This window comes from Lytechinus variegatus, chromosome 15, assembly GCF_018143015.1.
Source record: "Lytechinus variegatus isolate NC3 chromosome 15, Lvar_3.0, whole genome shotgun sequence".
Lineage (NCBI taxonomy): Eukaryota > Metazoa > Echinodermata > Echinoidea > Temnopleuroida > Toxopneustidae > Lytechinus > Lytechinus variegatus.
The window spans coordinates 29,270,982-29,291,141 of NC_054754.1; the positions used below are offsets into that span (position 1 = coordinate 29,270,982).

General features: G+C 38.4%; 1 protein-coding gene and 1 long non-coding RNA gene across 3 annotated transcripts; both read left to right on the top strand.

The window, feature by feature from the left end:
• Positions 1–788: 788 nt before the first annotated feature.
• On the top strand, positions 789–19,999 carry LOC121428946. 2 transcript variants are annotated; one of them, XM_041625841.1, is made up of 5 exons: positions 789–891; positions 1,906–2,046; positions 2,366–3,691; positions 4,098–4,246; positions 19,581–19,999. In XM_041625841.1, exons 1-4 carry the CDS (start codon positions 876–878, stop codon positions 4,238–4,240), a joined length of 1,626 nt encoding a protein of 541 aa, XP_041481775.1. In that variant the 5' UTR covers positions 789–875; the 3' UTR covers positions 4,241–4,246; positions 19,581–19,999. The 2 variants fall into 2 exon arrangements, with proteins under 2 accessions (XP_041481775.1, XP_041481776.1); XM_041625842.1 differs by lacking the exons at positions 2,366–3,691; positions 4,098–4,246 and adding an exon at positions 17,700–19,025 and having other exon boundaries at positions 19,432–19,999.
• Positions 5,291–16,267, top strand: LOC121428947. The gene is made up of 3 exons (XR_005971857.1): positions 5,291–5,514; positions 12,046–12,273; positions 16,197–16,267. It is a non-coding gene; the product is annotated as an uncharacterized LOC121428947 (long non-coding RNA).
• Positions 20,000–20,160: the final 161 nt, after the last annotated feature.

A 20,160-nucleotide genomic window follows, 5' to 3' on the forward strand; every position in this document is an offset into this window, starting at 1 on the left:
TTCATTTAATACTTGTTTCTCCACACTTTTCCCAAGCTTGACAATGATTAACAAAATGAAAGTCACGCCTAAACCATTTCATGAAAATCACAGCTCAGTGTAAAGCAAATATCGTCACGATGGCCTCGATGTGTGGGGAGGGAGATGGGACGCAGTGGCACTCTTTGAAGTGTTTCGGTCAAGGAAAAAAAAGTTGAAAAAAGTAACAGGTATCTTCAAATCAATTTCACTAGCTAAATTCCATGTGTTGCTCATGATTAAGGTCTACTTTTATTCTCATAACTATTTCAAAGTTCTGCGCAAATCATTTTTCACTAACTTTAAAAAAATAAGTGGTGCTCACTCAAGCGGAAATATTTTTCGACAGTTTTATCGTCATTTGCTTAAATGTATCTGCACCAATGTTAAAATGTCGAAAAATCTTCAGGATATTACAAATGTATAATTTTACAGGACATTTTCTAAGTGTAAACTTTTTTTTATTGATACGCACTGTATAATTCTTAATATCCGTGACTATGTTAATGTTCCACTCAATTTTAACTCAACCAACGTTCACGGATTTGCATGGACTTCGAATGTACTACTTGTTACCTTACCGTTATTTTGAATCAATGTAGAATAACGACATTTTAACAGGTTTTTTTAAATTTCCGTTCAGCAGTCATGGCCAATTCATCGAAACAAGACGAAGTCGGTCCGTGTCGACCTGCCAGAGGGTTTTAAAACGTTGGTTCATCTTAGCCGGTCTGTTCATGGTATCTTTTCTAGAACTAGGATCAACCCGGGTACTTTCTCTACTTCTTGATGACTTTACATTTCAGTTTGATGTCAGTGCGTCCTACATCGGGGCGATATATGGTCTTGTTTCTGGAATGCCGTACTTCTTAGGTATTGTATTTACACCTTGTTAATGACACCTATAGCAACACTGAAAATGATAACCTTCTGTTTCATTTGGCCTCTTTGTGATTCCAAAGCAATGCAACTGAGATTTGGAATCATACCTGCCCATCGTCAGCATACTTAATAGAACGCAGTTCTTGTATAGCGCATATCACATTATTTCAACTCAATATCAAAGCAATTGATAGACAACGGGGAATACGATCATTGAATACGATCCTTGCGCACAATGCTAAAAATGATTATGTGATCATATATTTCAAACTGAAATTGAAATTCTTCTGTTCTTCCTTGTTCCACTTTATAGTTTATTGTGATAGTCCTTTCCATTCTTCTCCATCTTCAGCATTACAGGGCCATTCTCATTGCAAAAGTTCAACCGAGTCTTACTTCTCCCCACTCCCCCTCTCTTTCTCTCTCCATCTTCCTTCCCCCCCCCTCTCCTTCCCTTCCTCCTTGTATTTCTCCCCGCCTCTCTGTCTCTTTTCTCTTCTTGTTCTTTTATTCGTTACCAGAAGTGTGACTGTAATAATTAGCCTGAATCTACAGCAATTTTTGTGAGAGCAAGCTAAGCCGATTCGCAAATGAGAAAAAAACACCGAGTTTTAAAGAAAAGATGGGAGAGAGAGAAAAAAAGAGACCAAGACATATTAATACAGAGATAGGAAGTGACAATTGTCACGTGACAGTAAAATCGTGTAGTTTCGGATCATTGGATTCCACATCAGAAAACTCGCGAGTAATTTACTTTAATCGCGATGACAGAAAATCGCAAGATGACTCGCGATGTTTCGTGCGGTCGTCATCGCGGAGTTTCGTGCGGTTCTCTTTCAGAAAAAACAAACAAAATTATGCGATGTTTGAAATATCGCGATAATTTACTGCCAATGTGAATGGCGCGCCCTAATATTTTACGCGACTGGTCTATGTCTTGTGTTTAATTCCGATTCATCTGCTTGTGCAACCGCATAATACAATGTTTTTTCTATGCCTTCACAGGATTAATCACTGTACCTCTACTTCGCTACTTCTCGGTTCGACTGCTTACGATAATTGGTGGTATATTCGCATCGGGAGGACTGATTGCTGCCTCGTTCACCACGTCAGCACCACAGTTAACCGCATCTTTAATTGCGTTCGGTAAGCCACCACCCCCCCCCCGTCTTTATACTTTACAGTGATAATATATTACACAAATAATTTTGAATGCTCATACCATTTTGACATATTTCCAGTATTTTCGAATGTATAGGCCTACTTGTTGGCTTTGATGTATCTTTTGCCGCAATCACACAGTAGAGCTGTAATCAAACGATTTCGTCTCGCCGATGACATTAATGGTATTTTTTTTTTATATGTCTCACGATTTTCATCTTTATTTGATGCGAAATCTATCTCATGTTTAGTTACCAAAAATGAAAATTTCCTTTATTCTTGTTTTTTTCCACCCCCCTTACAGGTTTGGGTTTCGTCTTCATAGTTCTGCCAACTAACTCGAGCCCGGCTGATTATTTTCCTGATTATTTTGAGATTGCGACTGGAGTCTTAATCTCGGGTGGAAGTGTTGGTGTGATGGTCATGCCTTGGCTCTTTGACATTATCATTGAGAGTTATGGATGGAGAGGTGGCCTTCTGTTGTTGGGTGCACTAAACTCCCATTACATTTTAATTGGTTCACTTCTAAAACCAACAAAAAGCAGACGCAAAAGAAGGGACTCCTGCGCAAATCAGGATGTTGAAAATTTGGAAGGGCAGATGCATGCTACTTGTGAAGCTGATGCGATCGATTTACAAAGTAGAGAAGACGCTCACCAAGGACAACCCTTTTCACCGTCGCCTCATACTGATCATTCTGAACATGCAGCCGGATTAGCTTCTCTTGATCATGACGACAGAAAATTGACACTTAATTCAAACATTAGTCAGGAACTAAAAATCGAGCATGTCGATGGCCATTTAATTGAAGATGGTGCCGATGTGCATGGATATGTAAACACGAGTTATGAAGGAGATCCGCCTGATAAAGAACTAAATAGCAAAACACACTATCAAGGTCAATGTTTAGAAACAAAAATGCAAAGTGCCGTAAAAGAAGAACGTCTAAAGACCATGCGGATTTCTAATCTCGACAAAGATGAGATGGAATCCTCCATTGTGCATCATAGCAATAGACAGTCAACAGGATCAAACCTGAACAGAAAGACAGGACCCAATGCAAATTTCGAAGAAGTTGAAATGAACCGTACAGATACTGAAACCAATGACAAGAACGAACGCAAAGACACAGATAGCTCTTGTTTCTTTGGTGTTGTATCTTCAATTGCAGGGTTCTATAAAGAGCACCCCATAATGATCTTGATTTGTATCCAGGTGTATCTATTCGCCTGTACTTATGTTGCTTGGCTTCTGTTCACCATCCCCAACGCCCAAGCCAAAGGTCTATCTGACCTGAGGGCTGCCCAACTCTCAATCGCAGGTGGAGTTGCGAACTTCATCGGTCGATTCTCTTGTGGCTTTATCACCTCAAAAGAAGTGGCAAGTATCGAAGTCTGGTACATGATTGCCAACGCTCTTTCGACGACTGCATTCTTTTTAAACTATGTGGCTGATTCTTTTTGGTTCCTGACCGCCCTCTCCGTAATGTTTGGCTTTTCAATCGGTTTCAAGTCGCCTGCACAATTTACTCTCGTCATGAATGCTGTTGGAAAAGAACACTTCAAGATAGGATTGGGAATGCTATTTCTAGTTGGTGGTTCGGTGTACCCCTTTGTTGGATTAATATCAGGTTTGTTTAATATCAGCTTTTATCATTACCATTTCATTTAATCTATTGCTTCCCATTTTTCAAGTATAACACATACAGTGACAAAATTAGCATAAATCATATCAATTTCAATGAGGGCAATTAAATAGTAAAGAGTTGGACCTTGGGAGATATACCCTAACTTTACAAATATACGAAAAGCTTGAATAATAAGGAATCAAAATGTTACGTTCTACTGGTAAAAATCTACACACATCCTGTATGTCTTTTAATTCTACACTTTGCATTGGCCTGTATTGATGAATTGAAAAAATACAAATAATATTCCGGTAACGGTAGCTGCTGATTTAGAAAGAAATAACTTCTATGATTTGGCAGATAAACCTACTGTACAAAACACTGTTTTATATCTATTCTCTGTTCATAGGAGCAATCTACGACCGGACTCAATCATATGACATTACATTTTGTATCATGGGGGCTCTAGATGTCATTGCCGGCATTTTGATCATCGTCCCTATTACCTGGAATAGATTTTGCAGAAAACAACCGCCTGACTCTTCGGAATGATAGCAGGCTCTTTTTATGGCTATCGATGGGCAATCTGCCGGACTTACGACGTTCAGGGAAACTCTCTACAACGCACCAATGCCTTTGAAAATGCAAGTCAAATCGCATTGGAGAGCTGAGAGGTTTTTATCGGAAGTTGGTGGACCGGGACAGCATCGGAGTCTCTTGACTTGGGACCTTTCGCAATCCTCACGGACGCTAATATTAGGGTCCCCTAACACAAAAATAAACGCTTAATCATACACTTGATTTTTAAGATTGATTGTACATTATAGTCAATAGAATCAGACGTAGAAAACTGCTCTACAATCAATGCTAAGCTTTGTGTTACAGGGGTGTTACAAGCCCTACAGATCTGCTTTTCGTGTGCAAAATCCTTTCCCGCGACACCCGCACCATACATGTATGTATATTACGACTGATGTCTTGAGATATTCAAAATGCAGGACCTAAAGTAGATTATGACATGGATAAGAAAGTGGTTTTCAAACAAATCGAGTACATATTGAGTGAGGAAAAATTTAGATCATATCAGTCCATCGAATCGATATTGCATTTAATGTGGATTATTGTGGATCACTGGCAATTGATTTCATGGGTCAGATCAACCTCTCCAGCCGCACATTTCGCATGCGTTGATATGTACACAGCACTTATGCAATACGTTTGAACTCGCGGGTTTCTTTTGTTTCTTTTGTCGCTCCAAGGCCCCCGTTTTTTGCTTCGCCCGCGGCACACCCCTACCACTTTTTTGGTCGAGTGCCCCCCCGGGCACCCTCCTCTCGCACGCACACCCTCATACCCGGGCCTCATCCACATACACACACTCTGTTTATTCAATAATCAATAGATGAAAGGTAATTCAGTAGCCTGTTTACATCCGAGGTGAGCTTCGAATTTCATTCACACATACCTGTTCAAAGTGCATCCTATTTTCACCACTGAGAATACCCACTGGCCCATTTTGTAATTCAGTCGATACGCCTCTGACCAGTGGCGGACCGTGACACCTAGGAGACAAAGCATGGGGGGTCACGGCATTGTTCACAAACAATGCAGTGCCCCCCAATTCTTTGTCTCCTCCGGGTCACGGTCCGCTACTGCCTCTGACAAATAAAAGTTTGCAAAAATACAATTATAATGGCATATGTCATACGTGAAGGATGATGTACATTTAATGTGGAACCTGGCTATGAATTGAGAAGACTGCCGTTGACTCCAAATACAGGGTGTTGCACATACACATTCAGAAATCGATCTTCCGTCGAATACAGGTTCGTATCATCCAGCAATGGATTATAAATTTCATGACTAACATAAAATTTCTTTAATACCAGAAGAATTTTCTAAAGAAATGGTTTCATTTTGGGTATTTTTGTTTCCAATGAGTTGAGATTGAAGCGTCATTTCGTACTTTGACATTTTGGTACCAAAAAGTTTCACTGGATAAAGGAGACCGTCAACTCATTGGAAGGTATGTCGGGATCTACGTTCGCAGTTAATACCTTCAATTTTTAGTTCCAGTAGTTTTCGTTTTCAATTTGTAACCTGATGTCAAAAAAAAGTTTCGTCGCACACAACCACTTTCACGAATGTCTGGATATTTACCATGTGGGCGGGGTTTTGTTTATTAATATTTTATCTGACCAAATAATCTTCATTTGGAAGTGAAAAGCTTTACTTTCATGTCAATAGCATCCCCTCTTCAAAAATCGTTCAAAGACCCCTGGAGAGAGTGGGCAAATTTACAGCTTCATTGGTGAAATCGATAGGCTTTTTTATTTCAGCACCGCATTATAATAGTGAAACTACCATCGGTCTATTGTCCCGTCTTATAATGTAGGCCAATGAAGCTAACTTGGTAGTCTTATCATGGTATAACTCCTAAATAGACTGGGCTATTTTGATGCCTAAAAAGACTGGGGGGACGGGGGGCTGAATCAGCCCCCCCCCCCCCCCCCCCCCCATGATCTCGGCCATCGACCGCGCGATCGCGACAAAAATTGGCATGTGCGTTACCCATGGCATAATCTCCATGACTGTGGGATCAAATTTTCTGAAAAATCTCATAATGTTCGACTGTGACTCCATACTCCAAGCATACTACGAACAGCAGCGAAAACTTCCCCCTGGAACCAAGATGCCTTTCACTCTTCGCACAGATCTTCCTCCCAAATTGAAAGAGAAGCGTTACAAGTTGGAGATTAGTGCTTATAGGCTCAGGGGCGTCGATCCATTTTTCAGATTGGGGGGGGGGGCAAAATCATGAATCAATTTTCCAAAAGCGCTCGATCACACAAAACAAACTCACACACACACACACACACACACACATATGCCTATATATATGTGTACATATATATATATACATATCTCACCAGCAGATTAATGCGAGCGCGAAGCGCGAGCTGAAAATTTTGATATTTCGATCTGAAAAAAAATTGAGTTTAATGGACGTTTGTAATAAAGAGCAAGATATATATATCCAATAAAAGATTATTGCAAGTCGAAGTGGGAGTTCTTTTGAGGTTTAGAACTGAAAACGGGACCATATTCACCTATTTAATCATGGAGAGTATAGGTTTTTGTTACAGAAATGATGCGAGCGCGAAGCGCGAGCTGAAATTTTTTGATATTCCAATCTGAAAAGTGGACATTTTGGGCACGATTTTAGACGAAGAACGAGTTGTGTATCTCAATCTCTCTTGCTGATTTCTGTGTAACATTACAATCTTATTTTATTTTTAGCACATGCGGAATTATTGGGGGGGGGGGCAAAACGATATGTTTGCCCCCCAATATTTTCATTGGTGGGGCGATCGCCCCCCTGCTCCCCCCCCATAATCGACGCCTCTGGAGATTAGTGCTTATAGGCTAAGGAAAGAACAAGGAAAATCTACCAGAATTCGACTAGTAGGAACTGATCTTTCCCTTGAAACGCGTAACAAAGGCCAAAAAGAAGCACCATGGGTTAAACATGTTGACTAAATTATAACAAGCCTGTGCCTACCAAAGTACCATGATAAGCTGACACACTACATCTGGATAGATAGTATTTTCGTGACACTTTTTTTTATAGACTATACCAAGATTTATAGATATCTTTTGAGTTGAATTTCAAAGTAAGCTATTATTCACTTTAAAGTGAAAGAACTTACCATTTCTAAACCATATCAATAATACTTTGCTTTCATTTGATATTTCATCAAAAATCGGTCACGGTTTTCTGATTTACTGTTGGCTATTCCGGCCGGAGAGTATAAAGCTCTGGCTGGGGCAGTTAATGGTGGGTCGGGTAAATGTGACTCATGCATGGTGTATTCTTGCTTATTACAACATTCTTTGGTCAAAAATAAAGCAAACTGGGATTTTCTACAAACTTATGCAAATAAACTGAAATTTGCTTATTGCTGTTCATGTACATCTCAGTGTGCCTGCATGTAGATGAAAAGAAAAAAAGTGTTAAAGCTAGTCAAAGGACCAAAGTAACATGAATGAAGTAAAAAAAAATTGTTAAAGCTAGTCAAAGGACCAAAGTAACATGTATGAAGCAAATACAATTTTTTTTTGTTAAAGCTAGTGAAAGGAACAAAGTAGTATGTATGAAGTAAATAACTTCATTATGTTTTCATTTAAGAAAAACAAAAGTTCAAAAACTTATTTTTAGCTTTTATTTATTCATTTATTTTGCTCATGCATTGGAGCAACCACCGGTAAGGAGTACCTACAGGTATACGCATGCAGTGAAAAGTATTCAATATATTTCAGGTCTGATATTAGAGACTATACTATATCTGCAAATTCTTTTTCAGGCCTCACCTGTTTTTAATGTAATTAACATTATTTGAAATTACTAATGACATGTCTGTGCAGTAACAAAACGTAAATTACTCTAAACATGTCTATCTGACTATCTACACATGTATACCATTTTCTCCTCCTTGCTGCATATTGCAATGTGAAGGCCAGTATGATATTGGAAAGGTCTTATGATTTGAGAAGTTAAGAAAGTTACTTATTACTTATTATTTTCAGCTGTAAAGTATTATGAAAAGTTGTGACTTTAAGTGGGTTGGATACCTTGTCACAATGTCAAGCTTTATGGAAGAATTTTACATGTATGTTCGATGTATTGTCTACGTACATGAATTTGTAGATGTCTTTGTTCTATGTTCGTATAAAGAAAAATCCCACAGTAGATGTGTTACAACTTTAGGAAGAAATGTCTTGCAGAAAACATTTTATGTTAAGCTATCGAGTGTTTTTTATAAGGAAACAAGAATGTTGTTTTATTATGGCTGATGTCAAAATAATAACGGTAAATTGTAGAGGACTAGGTGATAAGAATAAAAGGAAGGATGTGTTTGATTACTAATGCCGTAAAAATGGCTCAATCTATTGTTTACAAGATACTCATTTTGATGCAGGATTATCTGACATAATCAAACAAGAATGGAATGGAAAAGGATTTTTCAGTTTTGGAAATACACAATCAAGAGGAACTGCCAGTTTATTCAATCCTAAACCTGATTTTACAGTAAATCAAACAAAAATAGATCCTGAAGGAAACTGGGTAATTTTGGAGTTGGTAATGGTTTCACTGAAATTCACATTGATATCATTGTACGGACCAAACGAAGATAATCCTGATTTTTACGAAAAGATAGGGAAAATTGTAACTGATTTCGATAATCCGCATATCATTATATGTGGTGACTGGAACTTAACACAGGATCAAAATGTGGATTAACACAGGATCAAAATATGGATAACTATAAATTATGTAAACATAAACAACCCCAGAGCTAAGGGAGTGGTTGAAGAATTAAAAAATAATTTTTAATTTAATTGATCCATGGAGACAACAAAATCCATATGTTAAACGTTTTACATGGAGGAGAACATCTCCAGTAAAACAATTCCTTTTGGATTTCTTTTTGTGTACAAAAGAGCTTTTGTCTATTTTAAAAGAAACAGATATATTGCCTGGTTATTGAACAGATCACTCAATGGTCACTTTTAGTCTTACATGCTCTGATTTTGCAAGAGTTAAGGGATACTGGAAATTTAACAACACTCTTAGAAGATCAAGCGTATACAAACTTAGTAGTTGAAAAAATTATTGATATTAAAAAACAATATGCTGTATCTCCATACATAAAAGAGAAAATTCAAGATATACCAAGTCAAGACCTGCAGCTGACTATAAATGACCAGTCGTTTTTTGAAGTCTTACTAATGAAAATAAGAGGTTCAACAATATCTTATTCTGTGAAGAAGAAAAAAGACATGATTGAAGAAGAGGTTTTGTTAGAAAAGAATATACAAAGATTAGAAAGTGAACTGAGCTTTAATCCCAACAGTGATCTAGAAAGACAAGTATTAGAAAAACGTATTCTACTTCAAGATATAAGAAATGTGAAATTGAAAGGTCAAATGATAAGAGCACGTATAAACGCCATTGCATATGGAGAAAAACCTTCCAAGTTCTTTTTAAATTTGGAGAAGAAAAGAAATGTTGAGAAAAGTATGTCGTCTATAACTTTGAGCAATGGATCAGTTGTTGACAACCCAAAAGAAATCACGGATGAATGTAAAAAATTTTATTCTAAATTATTTTGTAACAAAGATCATATTTTAGACACAGAAAGTTTTCATGACAGGTTAAAGAATTTGGAGATAAACAAATTAAAAGACCATAACATTTAAAAAAATGATGAATGGGAAGGCCCCTGGTTCGGACGGATTTACAGTAGAATTCTTCAAGTGTTTTTGGAAAGAATTGGGACATTTTTATGTCAGAGCAATTAACTATTCTTATAAGACAAAGAAGCTCTCAAATTCACAAAGATTGGGAATTATTTCTTTAATACCCAAAGGAGAGAGACCTAGACAATATTTACAAAACTGGAGACCTATAACTCTTTTAAACACGTCATATAAAATTGCATCTTCTGCTATAGCCAATAGAATTAAAAATATATTGCACGAAATTATCCATGAAGATCAAAAAGGGTTCATGAAGAATAGATATATTGGAGAAAATATTCGTATTATTTATGATACTCTCCATGAAAGTGAAGAATTAAATACTCCTGGGATGTTGTTATTACTTGACTTCGAGAAAGCTTTTGATTCAGTTTCACATAATTTTTTATACAAAGTCTTAGAAACATTTAATTTGGGGCCTTCCATTCATCAGTGGATTCAAACGTTTTATAATGAAAATATGTCTTCAGTATACATAAATGGTCATTTGTCAGAACGTTTCTTTATAAATAGAGGCTGTAGGCAGGGTGATCCCCTTTCCTCATATATATTTCTGTTATGTGCTGAAATTTTAGCAGTTATGCTTCGTCAAAATGATTGTATTAAAGGAATTGATAGTAAAGGAAATATTCGGAAAATTACTCAGTATGCAGATGATACAACCCTCTTTTTAGATGGTTCGAATGAATCTCTGAACAGTGCCCTTTCTGTTATTGCGATTTTTTTTATTCACTTTCAGGATTGAAAATTAATGAAGGTAAAACTAAATTTGTTTGGATTGGATCGAAAAAATATAGCCCATATAACATGGTGTTAGTCCATTCGAGGAGGGATATTCTCATTTTCACTTCACTGTCCTATTCTGTACCATGTGTAGTGAATTCAAAACGCTTTACCTGTTAGTTGCAAGACTTAATTCACATTTATATGTGCCAAATGTATTCCTTTTTTTAATTTGTTTATTGTATTATCAGTAATTCTAATTTTTAATTTTACTGTCATATGTGAGATTTCTGTTTATGTTTGTTTGCACGGCCCCTTTGTAGAACAGCCTTTTAGCTGAGTAGGGCTTTCACCGTGAATAAATAAATGTTTCAATCAATCATTCTTCTTGCTCGGTCGCTGCGACATCTTCCGAAACACTACTCATTTGCTAAATGTGGATTAACAGTACAAAGTTTCACTGGGTTAAGCTATGGCCCTGGGAATGATATTTTGACTAGGGGTGCTGATGAAAATTTGAAAAGAAAAAAAATGGTCCCGGTAAATTTGAAAAAAAAAAAAAGGTTTTCACTACAAAGTAAACACATGGTAAAGAAGATAAAATTGGTCCCGAGTAAATTTGAAAGCCCCCCTAAAATAACACCCCCCCCCAAAAAAAGGGGGTCCACTACAAAATGATTGCCATTTTGGTTCCATTTTTCCATCTTACACATTTTCCAGAATACCTGGGGGTGTTGCCTATGGAGAATTATACATACAACACCCCCACTTCCCAGGGTCATGGCCTAAGCAGCAAACTGTATTTCTTGGTCTCCAACAAGTAGTCACACATGCACACTCGTCCAGTCACTGAAATTTAATATTGCATACCACCTTCGTCATGTTCGTTCTAAATATGAATTTTTGATTGGTGAAAATAGCATATTTTCTCGAGCGGTAGCGACGCTCCCTCGCATATTTTCAGCTATGTTGTCACAAACCTCAATCCCTGTTCTGTTTCCCATTTCTCCATATCATCTCGTACCTGTAACTTTATTATTTGGTGTACATTACTCTAATTTTCACTCACGAGTGTTCAAAGAGTGTTCGAGAAAGTATCTCGGGGTGTATCCACCCCCTTCACAACTTTTTCTCAATATCCTTTTCCATCATGTGATTGCTTTGAACAATTCCAATGGCTACTGCAGTTCATGTTCCACTCAATTTTAACTCAACCAACGTTCGCGAATTTGCATGTATTATTTGTTACATTACCGTTATTTAGAATCAATGTAGAAAATCGACATTTCAAAAGGTTTTTTTCCGTTCAGCAGTCATGGCCAATTCATCGAAACAAGAAGAAGGTGGTACTCCATGTCGACCATCCAGAGGGTTTAAACGGTGGTTCATCTTAGCCGATCTGTTCATGGTATCTTTTCTAGAATTAGGATCAAAACGGGTGCTTTCTCTACTTCTGGATGTCTTTACATTTCAGTTTGATGTCAGTGCGTCGTACATCGGGGCGATATATGGTCTTGTTTCTGGAATGCCGTACTTCTTAGGTATTGTATTTACACCTTGTTAATGACACCTATAGCAACACTGAAAATGAAAACCTTCTGTTTCATTTGGCCTCGTTGTGATTCCAAAGCAATGCAACTCAGATTTGGAATCAAACCTGAATCGTCAGCAAATAGGCTGCCATAATAATAATAACAACATAATAGCACATATCACATTATGTAGACTGTGGGATGGGCAAGGAAAATGTCTCTAGTTTTTCATTTCCGTGGGGCGGCAAATGCAACCACGGTTCTTGGACATGATAATATGTAAAATATTATGAGTGAATACATGCAACATGTTCCCATCGCTTAATTCTGCTCCTGACCTCAAAATTAAAATAATAATATGCGAAATCGTACCATTGATTCGACTGGAAATTCCGCCTTTCAACCCACGTGTTAAGGACTTCCGCGAACGGGCGCAACCGTGTACAATGCATGTAACCTCGTTCGCGTTTATTTTTTATTCGTTTTTTAATCTACGATGGCAGATAAGATGTCGTCGTCTTCGTCGTGTTTTGACAGCGAAAATGACGATTTGCCACTAGCAAATATATGCTACATGCACGTCTTACCCAAGGAAAGAGGGCCAGTAAATTTCTTCAAGTAAAGAGCTGGAACAAATTTAGCCTTTGCTGCATTCGTTGGTGTAGACTACCTGGGACTTCGGAATAAAAATAGCTATTCGTGCAGCAGAGAAGTTTGCGATTGACTTGCATGCAGCCCGGCCCAGGGAGCAGTGGCTTAACAGGGGGGGGGGGGGCAAGCTGTCCCCCTGGCGGAGTTCACCGGGAAATTAAAAAAAGGGAAAAGAAGAAAAGGGGGAGAAAGAAAGGGAAAAAAGAGGAAAGGGGGAAGGGAACTAAGAAAAAACACAAAAAGTGAAAACTGGAAAAGGAAAGAAAGAAGAACAGTTAGATTGTCATGAAAAAAGTGATTTTATTTTTAAAAAATCGACTCGAGGTGTGCCCCCTCTTTTGAAAGTAACGCGGTACATCTATATTTATTTTGATCCATTCGGATCTTGCTGAAATGCTGGCCGGGCTGCATGCAAGTCAATCGCAAACTTCTCTGCTGCACGAATAGCTATTTTTATTCTGAAGTCCCAGGTAGTCTACACCAACGAATGCAGCAAAGGCTTAAATTTGTTCTAGCTCTTTACTTGAAGAATTTACTGGCCCTCTTTCCTTGGGTAAGACGTGCATGTAGCATACATTTGCTATTGGTAAATCGTCATTTTCGCTGTCAAAACATGACGAAGACGACGACATCTTATCCGCCATCGTAGATTCTACAACGAATAAAAAATAAACGCGAACGAGGTTACATGCATTGTACACGCTTGCGCGCGTTCGCGGAAGTCCTTAACACATGGGTTGAATGGCGGAATTTCCAGTCGAATCAATGGTACGATTTCGCATATTATTATTTTAATTTTGAGGTCAGGAGCAGAATTAAGCGATGGCAACATGTTGCATGTATTCATTCATAATATTTTACATATTATCATGTCCAAGAACCGTGGTTACATTTGCCGCCCCACGGAAAGTCACAATTTTAGCGACCATCCCACAGTCTAATGTCATAACGTCCTTATATGCGCTCACCCTGGCTTTATCAGCCACGCAGCCCTTTACAGTGCAGTGGCATTTGAAGGAAAAAATCCTGTCAGCTCGGTACCCATTCATCTCACCTGGGTTGAGTGAAGCACAATGTAGATGAATTTCTTGCTGAATGAAATTAAGCCATTCCTGGGATTAGAACCCACGACCCTCTGTTTTAAAGCCAGCAAGCTAATCTACTGGGCCACAAAGCTCCACGTTTCCTTATCCTTATGGGGGAAAAAAACGCTTTAGATCCTGCACAAAATATGTACCATAGTATCTTCAATTGTAAGTCTCAACCCCTTAGCTATTCAGAAAACCGGCTATATTAAAAATTTTCTCTCTATAGTCTCACTCGTTAATGGTTATTCTAACTTCAAATGAATAAAGAAACTAATAACAATGACAAATCTCACTTTTACGAATGTTGTCATCGAATATGTACACAATGCTCATAGATGGGTCAATTTCGGCATGACATCATTATCACAAAAAATAACTTGGTATCGCGAAACTATAAAACCCGAATATCGCGAATTGGTAACAAAGACTGTGCGAAGCGTCAAAGAAGAAGTAAACAAAAAACACCAAGAAAACCCCCAAAAAATGGCGTTATCTTTTTGCGTTTCAGGAAATTGCGCGAAACGTCGAGGTGGGGGGGGGGGTGATGCCCCCATTCCATAAGCAGGATCAAATGCAACAAATCAACGACTTGAACATACTTCAAGCCGCTTGTTTAGTGATTGTCAATGCATTCAAACATCAAGGTAACAATATAACAATTGACATCGTCGTTAACAAACCCATACAGATAGATGATTTGGGAATACAGATATCCCGGCCCCCTTCCCAGATGTGGAAATAATATTTCTAATCTCATTCCCAGTGTTCAACGTTTTCGATTTTGTTCTGGAATGAAATTTGTTTCATTTATTTTTCATAATTTGTATTCATTTCTACAATTTCGAATTCGTATTTTTTTCCTTCTGCTTTCAGCTATAGGGCATCTAGATTTAAGATCCCCACCACCCTTCATGTCTTAGTATTTATGTATTTACTAACATTTACAAGTTTTTTAACATTTCAACTCAATATCAAAGCAATGATAGACAACGGTTCAAATGAACATTGAATATGATCCTTGCACACAATTATTGCTAAAAATGATTATGTGATCATATAATTAAACTAAAATTGAAATTCATCTGTTCTTCATTGTTCCACTTTGTAGTTTATTGTGATAGTTCTTTCCATTCTTCTCCATCTTCAGCATTATAGGGCCATTATCATTTGAAATACCGCGATGATTTGACTTGCAAACTTTTTCGCAATATTCCTCCTCTTGATTCAGACTGGGGCGAAACATCGTAATAAGAAGTGATATGCAAAATCTCGAAGTCAGTTGCAAAAGTACAACCTAGTTTTACCCCTCCCCAATCCCCCTCTCTTTCTCTCTCCATCTTCATTCTCTGTCCATCTTCCTTCTCCCCTCTCTCCTTCCCTTCCTCTTTGTATTTCTCCCCACCTCTCTGTCTCTTTCTCCCTTCTTATTCTTTTATTCTTTACCAGAAGTGTGACTGTAATAATTAGCTTGAAACTACAGCAATTTTTGTAAGAGCAAGCTAAGCCGATTCGTAAATCAGAAAAAGCACCGATTTTAAAAGAAAAGATGGGGAGAGAGACAAAATATTAAAACAGAGAAAGGAAGTGACAATCGTCAGATGACAGTAAAAATCGTGTAGTTTCGGATCATTGGATTCACATTATAGAAAACTCGCGAGTAATTTACTCGTGATGATAGAAAATCACGACCACGGGTCATGAGGTCCAGTGGTTAGAGCATTGGACTCATAATCGCAAGGTTGTGAGTTCGAATCCCAACTCTGCCATTGTCACCACTTTGATAACAAGGCCCAAGAGTGATATCTGTCGTCTACTACGTCAGCCACTATGACTGATTAAGCCAGACGTAAAATGTTTCCCAGGTAATTGGTTTTATACCAGCTTGGCGTTTACCAGCAAAAAAATGCTGTCTTGTCGAGTTCCTACGGGAGTTATCACAAACAGAAACAGAAACAAACAAGATGACTCGCGATGTTTCGTGCGGTCTTCATCGCGGAGTTTCGTGCGGTTTTTCTGTTCTCTTTCAGAAAAACAGAACAAAATTATGCGATGTTTGAAATATCGCGATAATTTACTGCCAATGTGAATGGCGCGCCCTCATATTTACGCGACTGGTCCATGCCTTATGTTTTTAATTCCGTTTCATCTGCCGGTGCAACCGCATTATACAATGTTTTTTCTATGCCTTCACAGGATTGATCACTATACCTCTACTTCGCTACTTCTCGGTTCGACTGCTTACGATAATTGGTGGTATATTGGCATCGGAGGACTGATTGCTGCCTCGTTCACCACGTCAGCACCACAGTTAACCGCGTCTTTAATTGCGTTCGGTAAGCCACCCCCCGTCTTCATACTTTACAGTGATCAGGGGCGGATCCAGGTTTCGCCAATAGGGGGGCCGAAAAATATTTTGATCAACATTTTTTTGATTGGCCGCTACAATCTGGCTTTTTTTTTGTTTTTTTTTCAGGAGGTAGTCCTAACTAAAGACTGAAGTTTTAAGTATATGTTAGTATTTATTGCTATAAACAATATAAGGTATCTCATGTGGTCTTAATATATAATGCGAGCGCGAAGCGAGAGCTAAAAATCTTTGATATGTTATGTCCTTAGAACTGAAGATTCAGAGCAGTTTTTATAATCATGAACAAAGATAAGTATCCGACTAAACAATGCGAGCGCGAAGCGCGAGCCGAAATTTTATCATATAGTAACGTGAAAAGTGACTCAATTAGGACTGTTTTTAGTGATTAATGAAGAGGATACAAGTATCACCAATCAAATAATGAGAGTGCGAAGCGCAAGTTCAAAATTTCTGATATTCCGACCTGAAAAAAATAAACAGTCTAAGCGCGTTTTAAGCTGTGTGTCTCAAACAATTAAATGCGAGCACGAAGCATGAGCTTAATTTTTTGACATACTGACATGATAAAGGAGCATTTTGACAAATTTTGGTAAGAATTTCCAGAGTATAGGTTTCTCACAAATCAAACAATTTGTGTAAATCAAACAAAATAATGAAAGCTTGATGTGCGAGCTAGAAATTGTGTGCAAATTGATATCAGAACTGGATATATTGTATATATATTGGTTCTATATTAGTGTCATTTAACCCTCTTGAATGGGATTCATTACACAGGCAATGCGAGCGCGAAGCGCGAGCGAAAAATTTTACATAAAGTCTATTTTCCAATTCTTCCCCTCACCTTTTTTTGGGTATCCTTTCGGGGTCGGGCCGGTCGTTACGAGGCTGTAAATTACTCATCATGGGTAAAATACCTCTTTTTTACCTTTCTTTCTGTTTTTCGTAGTTTCTATCAACTTAAAAGGTAAAGAGTCCACTTTTTTCTGCAGGTTGTCAAAAAATAGGGGGGGGGGGCGGGGCCGGCTCGGCCCCCTCCTGGATCCGCGCCTGGTGATGATATATTACACAAATAATTTTGAATGCTCATACCATTTTGACATATTTCCAGTATTTTCGAATGTATAGGCCTACTTGTTGGCTTTGATGTATCTTTTGCCGCAGTCACACAGTAGAGCTGTAATCAAACGATCTCGTCTCGCCAATGACATTAAAGGTGTTTTTTCTTTTATGTCTTACGATTTTCATCTTTATTTGTTGCGAAATGGCTTAAGATCTATCTCATGTTTAGTTACCAAGCACGAAAATTTCTTCAATTCCACCCCTTACAGGTTTCGGATTCGTCTTCATAGTTCTGCCGACTAACTCGAGCCCAGCTGATTATTTTCCTGATTATTTTGAGATTGCGACTGGAGTCTTAATCTCGGGTGGAAGTGTTGGTGTGATGGTCATGCCTTGGCTCTTTGACATTATCATCGAGAGTTATGGATGGAGAGGTGGCCTTCTGTTGTTGGGTGCGCTAAACTCCCATTACATTTTAATTGGTTCACTTCTAAAACCTACAAAAAGGAGACGCAAAAGAAGGGACTCCTGCGCAAATCAGGATGTTGAAAATTTGGAAGGGCAGATGCATGCTACTTGTGAAGCTGATGCGATCGATTTACAAAGTAGAGAAGACGCTCACCAAGGACAACCCTTTTCACCGTCGCCTCATACTGATCATTCTGAACATGCAGCCGGATTAGCTTCTCTTGATCATGACGACAGAAAATTGACACTTAATTCAAACATTAGTCAGGAACTAAAAATCGAGCATGTCGATGGCCATTTAATTGAAGATGGTGCCGATGTGCATGGATATGTAATCACGAGTTATGAAGGAGATCCGCCTGATAAAGAACTAAATAGCAAATCACATTACCAAGATCAATGTTTAGAAACAAAAATGCAGAGTGCCGTAAAAGAAGAACGTCTAAAGACCATGCGGATTTCTAATCTCGACAAAGATGAGATGGAATCCTCCATTGTGCATCATAGCAATAGACAGTCAACAGGATCAAACCTGAACAGAAAGACAGGACCCAATGCAAATTACGAAGAAGTTGAAATGAACAGAACAGATACTGAAACCAATGACAAGAACGAACGCAAAGTCACAGATAGGTCTTGTTTCTTTGGTGTTGTATCTTCAATTGCAGGGTTCTATAAAGAACACCCCCTAATGATCTTGATTTGTATCCAGGTGTATCTATTCGCCTGTACTTATGTTGCTTGGCTTCTGTTCACCATCCCCAACGCCCAAGCCAAAGGTCTATCTGACCTGAGGGCTGCCCAACTCTCAATCGCAGGTGGAGTTGCGAACTTCATCGGTCGATTCTCTTGTGGCTTTATCACCTCAAAAGAAGTGGCAAGTATCGAGGTCTGGTACATGATTGCCAATGCTCTTTCGGCGACTGCATTCTTTTTAAACTATGTGGCTGATTCTTTTTGGTTTCTGACCGCCCTCTCCGTTATGTTTGGCTTTTCAATCGGTTTCAAGTCGCCTGCACAATTTACTCTCGTCATGAATGCTGTTGGAAAAGAACACTTCAAGATAGGATTGGGAATGCTATTTCTAGTTGGTGGTTCGGTGTACCCCTTTGTTGGATTAATATCAGGTTTGTTTAATATCAGCTTTTATCATTACCATTTCATTTAATCTATTGCTTCCCATTTTTCAAGTATAACACATACAGTGACAAAATTAGCATAAATCATATCAATTTCAATGAGGGCAATTAAATAGTAAAGAGTTGGACCTTGGGAGATATACCCTAACTTTACAAATATACGAAAAGCTTGAATAATAAGGAATCAAAATGTTACGTTCTACTGGTAAAAATCTACACACATCCTGTATGTCTTTTATTTCTACACTTTGCATTGGCCTGTATTGATGAATTGAAAAAATACAAATAATATACCGGTAACGGTAGCTGCTGATTTAGAAAGAAATAACTTCTATGATTTGGCAGATAAACCTACTGGACATAACACTGTTTTATATCTATTCTCTGTTCATAGGAGCAATCTACGACCGGACTCAATCATATGACATTACATTTTGTATCATGGGGGCTCTAGATGTCATTGCCGGCATTTTGATCATCGTCCCTATTACCTGGAATAGATTTTGCAGAAAACAACCGCCTGACTCTTCGGAATGATAGCAGACTCTTTTTACGGCTATCGGTGGAGAGGGTTCTTGATGGGCAATCTGCCGGACTTGTCGCATTTACTACGCACAGGGAAACTCTCTACAACGCACCAATGCCTTTGACAATCGCACTGGAGAGCTGAGAGGTTTTTATCGCAAGTTGATGGACCGGGACACCATCGGATTCTCTTGACTCTAAACAACGGGTTACACGGGTCTAATTACAACTGGCAGGCAAAAGATGTTCAATCAAGCCAATCCATTCTCAATTTTTTAATTTGATCTTGCTGATTGACAAAAACGAATGAGTATGATTGTCCATCTAACACTGATTCTGTAACTACTGAACTTCCTTTTCCCACATTGGAAAGATATATCACCAATTTGGAACTAAATTTTACTGGCGAAAGAATAAGGACCATTCTACCGTCACAGGTGATGTTGATGATGTTGTTCCCTAAGGTTTTGAGGCGCGTGTCATTCAGATATGAATATTTACGCCTATATCAATTTGTCGTTTTTGTGGTTATAAAATTTTGACGCATAATGGATTAGCGCTGCTTTCAGTAAATTTGAATGAGATCGTGAAAGGCGGC

Coding starts and splice junctions, on each gene's coding strand:
- LOC121428946 (XM_041625841.1), top strand. Junction 2,047..2,365: donor CGCATCTTTAATTGCGTTCG/GTAAGCCACCAC, acceptor CCCCCCTTACAG/GTTTGGGTTTCGTCTTCATA. Junction 3,692..4,097: donor CTTTGTTGGATTAATATCAG/GTTTGTTTAATA, acceptor CTCTGTTCATAG/GAGCAATCTACGACCGGACT.